Source organism: Fonsecaea pedrosoi (genome assembly GCF_000835455.1).
Source record: "Fonsecaea pedrosoi CBS 271.37 unplaced genomic scaffold supercont1.7, whole genome shotgun sequence".
Lineage (NCBI taxonomy): Eukaryota > Fungi > Ascomycota > Eurotiomycetes > Chaetothyriales > Herpotrichiellaceae > Fonsecaea > Fonsecaea pedrosoi.
In genome coordinates, this window is record NW_013550609.1 from 6,525 (window position 1) to 17,783 (window position 11,259).

Genomic DNA, 11,259 nt, shown 5'->3' on the forward strand with positions numbered 1-11,259 from the left:
AGAGCACACGATGTGGAAACGGCGATGAACCGAGAAAAAAGGGGGACTTCGCTTCCCCAGGGGAGCTAGGGGGCGGGGACCGGGGGAGGGGGGGGGGGGAGGTAGGGTTCTTGAGGAAAGTCATATTCTCTGTTACAAGGCGGCCTGGTCGCATGCCGCAGACCAAGCTATAACGAAAGCACGAATGAAGAGGAAGGTCTCGTGGTTCAGCCGGACTGCTCTCAACCGAATTGTTTCCACCCGCTTGTACTTGGTAGACTGGACGAAAAGAATCCTCCCTCGATGGCACGCTGCGTCGCCTGATTGACCCAGTAGGCATTGACCTCTGTTTTCAAGTCATAGGGGCCCCAGGAGCTGAGTAAAAGTGCCGTCTGTACCAATGCTATGCTCCTGTTCCATTGTGCGTTGATGTGAAAGAGGCTCCGAGCAACGTCAAACATGCGCTTTTGGCCTTCCACCACCAAGCCGAGGGGGCTTTCTTTGAGCGGGTGATCGTCGAGATATCCAAAAGCGCCGAAGAAAATGGCATGCAGGAGCATTTCATCAGAAAGGATTCTATGCTTATTGCGCTGATAGGGGATGAAAGTGTCGAAAATAGGTTGTCACCAGTAAAATCCTGGAACGGCTCGATGAGATGAGGAACACTGTGACGCTGCTCGAGGGATCAGCCACCCGAAGATCAGATCTCATGTGTCAAGCTTCTTTCGCACCTACACAATGAGATTCTGAAGGGAGAGGGCCTCTGGATAGACCTGTCGGAATGATTGCGGTGGTGGGGAACCTCCGGCCTCGGGGAACTTTCAACAAGACGCTCGCCGAACCGGAACGGCAATAACGCATTACATCCCCCTTAGTAAAAGAGGCTTCAACACCAGAGATGTATGATTCTGATGCCAGCCGAATATGGGCCGGACCTCCGTATTTTTGCGGAGCGATCTGCCACGATCTAAAGGCGCCAGAACCCTGAGTGCTGTGCTGCTCTGCTCACCCACCCACGATCTACCGAGCCCTATTTTGCACCCCTAAAAGCAAAAAAGACAGAAGTGTCGACGCGCCAATGGTGTACAACACAGAGGCCACGGAGTGGCCCTCGTTTGAAATCAATCCCGCGATCAAAGACCTGATTTCGCGGTTTTTCAAGCTGCTCGACACACAGGACAGCAGCGTAGGCAACGTTCTGGCAGATGAGATCTTCGCACCCAACGGCCGTGCGGAGTTTGGAGGCCATTTCTTCAACGGCAAAGAAGTTCATTTCATTCGCACCAAATCCTTCGTGTTATGCTAGACTTCATGGTCCAGGTCCAGTCCAGCTCGCTGACGCCGTGCAACAGAGATTCGAGGGTCGAGAGACAGTGCCTGGAAAGTTGTGACGGAGCGGCGCCACGCTGTCCTCAAAGTCTTCTCGGCAGACCTAGAAGGCAGTGATTTGTCTTTAATCGGACACGTCGAGATGTCTTTCAACAACGGGAAGAGCGTCGAGGGCGAGTTTGCCGGACGATCGGGCGTCGAAGGCGCTACAGGCTCTTCTCCCAGACTGACGCTGTATCAAGTCTGGGCTGTGAGTGTTGAACCTTGATGTATTGGCCACAAACCGATCATCTGTGTTTGTTCTTTTGACACTGATTTGTTTTCCAGGACTCTACCCCTGTCACCCGTGATCTCATTCGCGAATGATCAAGATATAGTACTTCTTGGACGCACGAAAAGAACGGATTTTGTCCGATGAAAAACGAACGTACTGGTGCATAGATGCTTACTGGTGCCTATTGAAGGCCGGCAATATGGTGGTTTCGAATATCATGATTCATCATGATGCATGCAAATAGATTATCGAAACGAGTAAAGCAGCTTTGATAGGGGAACAAGAGTAAAACACAAGCCACCACGAGTTTGATCTAAATGCTATCACTCTCTAGATCCAGACTTCTATATTAATAATGAGTTTTCTTTCTATTAGCGACTCCTTACCTTTATATATATCTTCTTAAGTAGTCTCCACCCTCTAAAAAATAATACGTAAGTAATAGGATAAGAAACTCCATCGCTTAAAGCCGGCTTTTTAGCTCTTCTACTTACTACTTTAAATACGAGTCGTAGGCGAATCTTTTAAAGAATTTTAGGCTTTTAGAGTTTATTACGGCCCCTAATAACGTAATAACTTAACTAGAGATAATTTACTTAACTATAAGTTTAATCTTCTTACTATTAATAATGTAAGAGATCTCCGGAACCTCGAAAATGAATTTTAGTACGTAGCGAGGACTTAGCGAAGTTAAGATAGTTAAGTAGACGGAGACGATTAGGGCTTTTATTAAATATTATAAGTCTTTTATCTTAATAAATAGAATTATAGTCTTATCGTTATCTTAGGAACGACGCTAATTAATATATATAGTTTCTTCGAACTCTATAAATTTCTTAATTACTTAATAGATTTCCGCTAAGTTAAATTATATACTAAAGGGATTAAGTATACTATCGCTAGATTATATTTCCTCGGTTAGTATATATACTAACGATCTACTTAAGTCTAGGGATATTAACGAAGGAAATAGTTTCCCTCCGTCCTAAAAGACTAACCTTCTACCTAATATAGTAAAACCGTCTATTATAAACGACGATAAAATAAAGTTACCTTAGATCTAGATATTATTTCCGAATCGCTTAAAATATACCTTCTAATACTTAATCTTCCTATCTATACTCTAGAACTTAATAGACTTAGACGGAAATAGCTAACGGTAAACTAACTTACTAGATACTCTAGTATTTATAAGAGAGATAGGGTAATCTTTAGCGCTATTAAGTATATTAATCGCTATCTCTAGAGTAGAGGCTTAAATCTCTCCTAAGTAGATAGAACTAGTAGGATCTCTAAAGATAACTAGAGAAGAGTAAAATTAGATCTTAGAAGTATTAATTAGGATATTATAGTAGTTCTTATAAGAATATACTAAGTCTATACTACTACTACTAGATATAAGATATACTATATTAGGAAACCTAGTATCGTAGAACTATTCGTATACCCTTACTAGAAGGACGGAGCCCGTTAAAGATATAGTTCGTAAGTTACTAAGATTATTAGTTTACTCTAAGATAAGAGTATTAATATATAAAGGTTATCTTTAGGAAGTAATAGACGTACTAGAGTAAATATTTCTCTTCTATAGATCGATTAAGAATCTAGTAGATATACTAAATAAGGATATTCTAGGCGCGATATTAGTAACTATAGTCTATACTAATCTCTAGATCTTCTACTTTATACGTACTTTAGCTTCTCTATTAGGCGAAGGGTAACTAACGGATCTAGATATAGTAGAGAGTTATTATATATAACTATACTACCTCCGTAGGAAAGACTATATATAACTATTACCTATATAATCTATCTAGTCTATTCTACTATTAGTATTATTACTTCTAGTACGATAGGAATATCCCTTACTATAGTATATTAATATACTATATCGTCTAGATGTATATCTAGATAAAGAAGATAGTCTTTCTTAACTTATATTAGGAGTCCCTTATATTACGCGTTAGTCTCTAGAGCTCTTATATAATTCTTTCTAATTAACTTATATACGTACTATAAACTATATATTTAGAGACGCCGGTCTATAATGCTCTTAATTAAGAGATCTATAACGTACTTAATGAAAAAGTATAAGATATAAACTTACCGTTCTAGAAGAATATATAATAAATCTAGAGTAACTAAAAGGTAGTTATTTAAAAGTTAGTAGACGGCCCTTTACTATACTTAAGAAGCGATCCTAGGTCGTACTATCGGGTTATTCCTTAGAATAGGGCTTATCGCGAATAATTAGTACCGCGCGTTTAAAATTAACTACCTTTTAAAGTCGACCTAGGTATTATTTATATTTCTCGGTTAAGGAGCGTAGCTTTCCGTTATAATATATAGAAGATTTAAAGAAGATAATCTTAGGCTTAATCTACTTAAGCCGCTATATAATGCCCTCTATACCTATATCTAGTAATAAAGTTAACTATAGTACCCTAATACTTAAGGTAGCTAGATAAGCTATAATAGTCTCGAAGTAGTTAGAAATGACGGCTACTACGCGATCTCCCTTTTTTATACTAGCCTACCTTAGAGCGTCCGCTATTACTATAATCTATTTACGTAGCTCTTACCGCGTAATAGCTCGTATAGTCTTTACTCCTTTAGGTACGGTATATATAATAATGGGATTTAAGGAGTCTATATTTAATAAATACTACGCGAAGTTTATATAGACTTAGGGAAAGAAATACGGCGGCGGAAATATAACTACTCCCTAGACTCTAGTTAATTTATTAATACTAAGGCTTATAGAGTATACTTACCTACGGTAGTATCGAGCCTTTAATATATAGCGAATGTTTCGCGAGGCCTTCGAATTTAAAGAGGTCGGCCTAAAAGTCGGATACTATACGAGAGTCTATTAACTATATATAGAGTTCTATATAGTCCTTTATCGTAAGTCGTCGCTTCGAGTTAACCTAGCGACGGAACTTATCTATATTTATTTACGTCGGATTAGTATTCTACTATAGCTTACGTAGTGTAGTAACGTTAGCCATTTCCTACTTAAGGAAATTATCATGAACACCTACGTAACACTAGATACTCGGCTTAGGCTACTAGCTAAGTAGCTGACTTACTATATATATATAGTAAGAGGGGTTACACCTATTAACCTTAAAGCCTTCTTTAAGCGTTAACATCTCTATCTATAGGCTAGTTATCTATCATTATTAATCCCATAGTATATATATTTACCCTCTAGTTAGATAACGGGTCTAATAACTACTAACTTAAAAAAATAGTATACGTTAGTAGAGGAGCTCTTAATAGTTTTTAACGTATACCTTCGCGACCTTAAGGGGAAGAAGGTAAGAAAAAAACGAGTTCTTCCTCGAAAAAAACTAATTAAGAGTAGAAGGAGAAAGATAATAAGAGTAGAGACTTTACTATAGTCTCTAGCTAGTACTACGCTAACTACCTTGAGGTCGGTTTTCCCGACCTTCCTCTCGAAAAAAACTAATATAGACTTAACTAGTTAAAATACTTATCTATAACGTAGATAAGGCGGAGGACTAGAAGGTTAGTTTAAAAAACTCGCTACGCTCCTTAATTTTCTCTAATCTAGATATAGTTTAACGTTAAAGAAGTATATAAGGTTCTTATAGCTAAAGGCTAGAAATACGTATTATAATTAGTTTTTCTAATCCTTAACTCGTCTTTTCCGACTAAGAGTTCTAACCGTTATATTTTAAAAAAACTAAGGTAAAGGTCCTTTATACTACGAGTAACGATAGTAAGTAACTATATTTAATTTTTTTAAGCTAAAGCGCTCTAAACTAAGTATATAAGTTAAAGCGAACTTAGATTATATTTTTCGAGGGACGTCTATATAAAATTTTATAAAGGTAAAGATACTTCTAAATTTTCGACTTAAGGGCCGAAAACTCCGACTAAAGAGTCGAAAAATATAAGATAGAATAAGCTCTAAGAAAAAAGACTACTCCTTAGAAAAAAGAGACTATACCCTCGAAAAAAACGAGGCTTCTTAAGTCTCGTTAAACTTAACTTTAACGGGATCTAGTAACTCTTAATAAAAACGAGGTTAGTCTCGTACGGTTAAAGGTAGAGTTCGGGGTCCCTACGTAATAAAACCTTAAATCGATCTATAACTAAGTATATAACGCTATATAGTTTCCGCTCTAATTTTACGACTCTTACTTCGATTACTCTATAAATTAAGGTATAGATAGAACTAGAGTTTCTCTATCGATCGAGCGTAAAAAATAAACTTCGAAAATTTCTAGTTCGCGAGATATATTATATTTTTCTTTCTATCGTTAAACTTAAGTAGGGTTACGACTATAATAGTAAAATTAAACTAAGAAGCTAGAAAATAAGAGTAGTTTCTAGTATAATACGACTAGCGGATCGTAAAAACTAAAAAAACGAGCGAATTTTACGATAAGTACTAAGAGTTATTCGACTTTCTATTTCCTTAGTACTTATCGTATAAAAAATCTTAGTATCTTTCGATGGGTACTATTAAGTAGGGTAGTAGTAAGTAAGCTACTACCGACCGGGGGTTCCCTCCTATCCGGTCATTTTAGGGAAATTTCTGGCCCTAACCTAACATCCCTAGGCCGTTTTTTCCCTATAGTATAACATCTACTTTACTATACTATTCTGAAGTTACTCGACTATTTATACCTTACGTACTCTCGACCTAGCTCATATAATAAAGGAACTGTAACTGAGGAAGCCCAACTCCGTTAGGCTATATAGGAAGCAGCCCTAACATCTAAGTATACTAAGTATCTAATAACTATACAGGGAGAAGGAATGCCTAGGGCATTCCTTATAGTTAACTTCGTTCATAAATAATTAAGTTCCTCTTAGTTATTCGCTTTTACGTATAGTTCCGTACACTATACTCTTAGTTTCGTCTTAGCTTCTTCATTCTACTACTATTTCACTAAGTAAACTATTCGGGTTTACTACTGACACCTCACGTATAAAGCGGCTCGTAACACTATAGTACTCTACGGTATAACCTAGACGTTAACTCTAAGGTTTATACTCGTTAGCGGCTGAATCCTAACTAAGGAGTCTCTCACGACTACTGACCTACTGGATAGGCCTCTATACGTTATTGTACGTGCACGCCGAACCTCAACCGATCCTCGTACAATATTATCGACGCCTTATAGAATGATTCTCTTCTTTATGTCCTCTCTTAAGTTCTCTTCTTTATTCCTTTCTTCTCTATAATACTTAATGGAAACCCCATGCTAATGTTCTCTATACAGTCACATAACTATACTATCCTTCTTTCGACCTATTCAGCCCGTTACACTAGTTGTCTAATAGTGGATAAGGTTCCAGCGAAGGAAATACTGAATGAGTAATAACAGTAATTACTCTGATCTATTTTACACTATACCTAAATAGGCCTTTAGTACGGAATAGCTCTTACTAGATAAATACGAATCGAATGGTATTTTAATTCACTAGTACCTACTTGTCTAGAGTGAGGTTCTGACAATATCTTATCAACATCTATTAGATGAGGACGTCGCTTGGAGATATTGGATTCTTTGTTTCAAGTAACGGGGTTTATCTCGTCTTGTTGTGACATTCATTTAATGGTTTTGTTTTTGCAGTTCATTTGACCCAGGTAAACTGATTCGCAGCATCACTTCTCTCGAAACTGCGTGTTGTCCATGCTTCACGTAAAGACCTTTAAGTGCAAGATGGTGAGTGCGCTGGTCCCACGTTCACCTCCAGCAGTTACATCGTACAATCATTCGTTGGACTCGAAGGGAGCGAGAAAGTCCAGAGCAGCGCGATATTCCTTTTGCAGAGCAGCGGCGTGCTCAGGGCTACGAGGAGTGATCCTGACCTTGAACGGGAGAGGCGCCTGCGTGATGCCTGGGTTGTACGCGGTCGGGTCGAGTGGGATTGTCTTGCCGGTGACGGGGTCGACTGGTTCGCGTATGTCGAAAGCCCAAAGTAACTTAGAGGTTATTCGCCACATGTTTCGCTCGGCCAAGTGCATCCCAGGGCACACTCTGCGCCCGGCACCGTATCCGTAGTGATGTATCATAGAGGTTAGTCAACTTTTGGAAGCTTTTGAAGGAGTAGTCTTGGACTTATCTCGGTCTTTCCAGTTGGCGCTCCCGGCGTATTCACTCGCCAGCTTGGGGTAGTTCAAGAAGCGGTCGGGGTTGAAGTCTTCGTCATTAGGGTAAATTTCCGGATTATGGTGGATGGCCCAGGTAGGAATGAAGATGGTCGAGTCTTTCGGGATCAGCATGCCCTTGTAGTAGTCATCTTGGCTCGTGTTAGAACATCTATTTCGGACATTTGGGGATGTCCTCACATACCTTGTCTGACCCTGTGAGGAAGAGCAGTCACGGCGCTAGCCACATGCAAATGTCAGTGACGGCGGAACATGGTCGGCGTGGGATATCTGATGTACATACACTGGTCGCCATCTCATGCCCTCCTTGACGATGGCGTTAATATACGGGAGGCTTTGGAAGTCCGTGGACCACTGTGGCGAGCGAGAGGAGCCACATAATGGATCGATTTCCTTTCGTGCCTTTTCCTGCACCCAGGGGTTGCGCGCCAGGGCCAGGACCATGGTTAACAGCTGTGCGGACGTCGTGTCCGCACCTCCTTCGACCAACTCGCCGATGAGATTGTTAAACGCGTGTTGACTCATCGGGAAGCCTTTCTCGTTGTACTCGTCTAGAAGTCGGTCCGCGATGCAGTCGCGTTTGTCACCCTTGGCCCTTCGTGCCTCGATGATCTGACGTGCTCGAGTCCATACTGCGTCCATGGTGTCTCCTGCTCGCAATGCCCGCCGCTTCCATAACGCGAGGCTTTTGGGGATATATTTCAAGATCGGGTACTCGTCAACCGGCGGATTCGCTCCAGGTTCCATACATTCCGTCCACTAGGATATATTTTAGACAACTCAATCACGAAAAAGATGCTTTACTCACCTTGGTCATCACGTCGTAGACGGCCTACATTGCCCGTTAGCCCTTTAGTCTTTTCAAGTCCACAGAGGTTGGTTTCCATACATGGCCCCAGAAGGAGTCAAAAGTGGCACCTCGCTGGCCATAGACTAATGTCGCAGCCACCGACGCCGTATATCGACGGATATGGTTGAAAAAGCCGTCTGGATGGTTCAACAGGTCATTCATCAATACGATGCCCCTGTAAGCAGTGTGTTAGGCCAATCTCTTCATTACGCGCTTTTAGCCGCCGTGATGAACTGACTCTGCCTCTTGAACTCTAAAATGTTTCTCGTCGAGCATCTTGGGGGAGAAGTTGTGTGCAATGACTTTTCGCTTCTCTCTCCAGAGCGAGTCCGCTGGCGAAATTGCAATGTGGTCTCCCTTGGTCAGCAGGTTACCGACATATGTTGTCGGCCGGTCCGAATAGATGCTGCCTTTCTTGTCGATAAGTTCGTGGATGGCCTCCCGGTCGCTGAGAACGATGATGTTGGACGGTCCGAATTTCAGTGAAAAAACCGGGCCGTATTCTTTCGCCCACTCGCGGAATCTGTCCCCATCCTCAGCCAGTTGTCAAATGGGTTTTCTTCAAGCGGGTTTCCACGTACTGCCTATACATCCCTGTCGAGGGGATTTGATGGAAATTGCCCAGAATCGGAAGTGTAGGAGGACCCTTTGGCATTCTCGGGTCTCGCCTACCAATTCGGAGGATTCGGTAGACTACATAAATGCCCAGGACCAGCAGACCGTAGCTGAGGTACGGGAGTTGTTGGAATGATTGAGCCATGATCGCTGTCGAAAACTGGGTTAACTTGTCAAACAAGCACTCTGCAATCCGCGCAAAAAGGGCTTTCAAAATCAAATTGGACAACCGCGCCAATACAATGCACGAGGTATATATGAACGGTTTGGTTGTCACACATTTGTCTGATAGTCGGACTAATTTCAACGTCTTGGCGAACGTACATCAACAATATGTCCGGGAAGCCTGCTAAGTTGTAACATGTATGAATCTGATTGCTCAAGTCAAGTTAGTCCGCCCACTGAAGCATCCCAAACGCCGGAATTTTCTGTATGACAAGGTTGGAGCATCATAATGGACACTGCAAAACTTGGTTTTTGGTAATCTGACTATGTCGATTCGCCTTGGGGGCATTCTGCGACCTTTGGCAGACTCTCCTGTCGTGTGGGGAAGTGTAAAATGATTCGTCGGTGTTTCAGGGCTCCACCGCATGCTCCACTATGCCTTAGACGGAAACGGATGAAGTTCTGCCGGGCGCAGCCCCTGTGTGTGTGTGTGTGAGAGAGAGAGAGAGTCTAGATTTGTGACAACACTCTTTGCTCTGATTTGAAAATATTCGACAGAAATCAACACTCCGACTTTGGGTCTCCTGATACATAATTCGGCTTGAACAGCTTACGCAGCAGGGAGTTTGATCTGAGGAATGCAAAGTCATGACAGGTGTATACACTTCTCCATGCAGCATGTCCAGTTATGACTCGTCTCCGTAAAATGAGGTAGACTAAGAATGCTTTGAGAGCTTGCTGGCAACTTCGAGTCTGGTTGCGGCAACCCTTTGCTTCCCCGTTGCGAAAGATGGCTGTACTGACAGGACCTCTGCGAGAAAGTCGGTACGCCACACTTCGTGACATCTTCTAAGGAGACCTTGCGGGAGGACAGCATTAATCTGGACTGCCGTCTCTGTCAAATTCACAAGCCGCAGACTGTTAGCTCAATTACCCCAAATCTACTGGTGGCATATGCCGCGCCAGAATCAGCTATAGCAATTGAAATTGTAATCCCAGAATGACTAGCATGCTGGCTACCACTACAATCAAAACCCATACGTAAGTCGGCATACCCCGAGACGTAGACTCATCGTGATAGCTCTTGTAAGCCTTTCCTCGCGCAGCCAGCAGCTTCTCGTCGTCGGCCTGTGGATAATCTTAATTCGTGGGTCTTCAATCTTCCGAGTAATGAGAGAGACCACTTACCTGCCGCCTCAGTTCGCCGATGTAGAACTCGGCAAGTTGTTTCCGTGCTTCTTCGCTGTGTCCCACCTCCTCAAATGCCTCAGTGGCGTCAACACCGCCTTGGTCGATGAGTACTTCCTGACCACCGCTGTTGTCTCGTTAGGACAAGCTTCCATGGTAAATGCAGAGAGAGGGGCGTTGACTTGCGGATGTTGATCTGCGAATCTCGTCACATCATAGACCTTGCCATCAACGACAAGATACAAGTCTTCCTTTGAGCGGTGCTTGACGATTTCGTCTGCAGTGAAAGTCCTCGCGCTCCGGGTCTTGGTGGACGGAGCCATCTGTTGCAAAAGGATGTGCTGGCGGGTTTCAAATTGTTTAGGGGACAAAAAGGGTCTGGACTTTTCACAAAAGAGCAATAACGACAGATCGTTCTGGACACGAGGCCGTCTGCCGAAAATTATGGTCCTTTTAACTGTTTTTTCCCAATCAAGTCGAGTGAGATTCGGGTCTTTTTTTCCCCTGAAATGCTTCGAAATTGACTGGATCGGAGGGATGAGGTACAATTTGTCCGCCCTGGGCTATTACTCTGATCCCCCCTCTACGTACGACATTGAGCCGATTAACGGCCTCCAGAGGCCGATGTTTTTTTTTTTTTTTTTTTTTTTTTTTTCTCCACACCCCCCCCCAAGTCCGTAGCTTAAAGAAAGTCTCCTGGTTCAT

General features: G+C 42.3%; 4 protein-coding genes across 4 annotated transcripts; 1 reads left to right on the plus strand and 3 right to left on the minus strand.

Annotated features, from left to right (window-relative positions):
* Nucleotides 1–1,057: 1,057 nt before the first annotated feature.
* On the plus strand, nucleotides 1,058–1,674 carry Z517_10072 (uncharacterized protein; the record flags this gene model as incomplete). Its single annotated transcript, XM_013423685.1, has 3 exons — nucleotides 1,058–1,208; nucleotides 1,332–1,558; nucleotides 1,636–1,674. 3 exons carry the CDS (start codon nucleotides 1,058–1,060, stop codon nucleotides 1,672–1,674), a joined length of 417 nt encoding a protein of 138 aa, XP_013279139.1.
* Nucleotides 1,675–7,337: 5,663 nt separating this feature from the next.
* Nucleotides 7,338–7,571, minus strand: Z517_10073 (uncharacterized protein; the record flags this gene model as incomplete). The annotated part of the gene is made up of 1 exon (XM_013423686.1): nucleotides 7,338–7,571. One exon carries the CDS (start codon nucleotides 7,569–7,571, stop codon nucleotides 7,338–7,340), a length of 234 nt encoding a protein of 77 aa, XP_013279140.1.
* Nucleotides 7,572–7,649: 78 nt separating this feature from the next.
* Z517_10074 (uncharacterized protein) lies at nucleotides 7,650–9,346 on the minus strand (the record flags this gene model as incomplete). Its single annotated transcript, XM_013423687.1, has 7 exons — nucleotides 7,650–7,867; nucleotides 7,921–7,955; nucleotides 8,020–8,495; nucleotides 8,545–8,568; nucleotides 8,626–8,761; nucleotides 8,825–9,109; nucleotides 9,168–9,346. The coding sequence occupies 7 exons, from the start codon at nucleotides 9,344–9,346 to the stop codon at nucleotides 7,650–7,652; spliced, it is 1,353 nt and encodes a 450-aa protein (XP_013279141.1).
* Nucleotides 9,347–10,338: 992 nt separating this feature from the next.
* Nucleotides 10,339–10,877, minus strand: Z517_10075 (uncharacterized protein; the record flags this gene model as incomplete). Its single annotated transcript, XM_013423688.1, has 3 exons — nucleotides 10,339–10,494; nucleotides 10,555–10,681; nucleotides 10,798–10,877. 3 exons carry the CDS (start codon nucleotides 10,875–10,877, stop codon nucleotides 10,339–10,341), a joined length of 363 nt encoding a protein of 120 aa, XP_013279142.1.
* Between the last annotated feature and the right edge of the window lie 382 nt (nucleotides 10,878–11,259).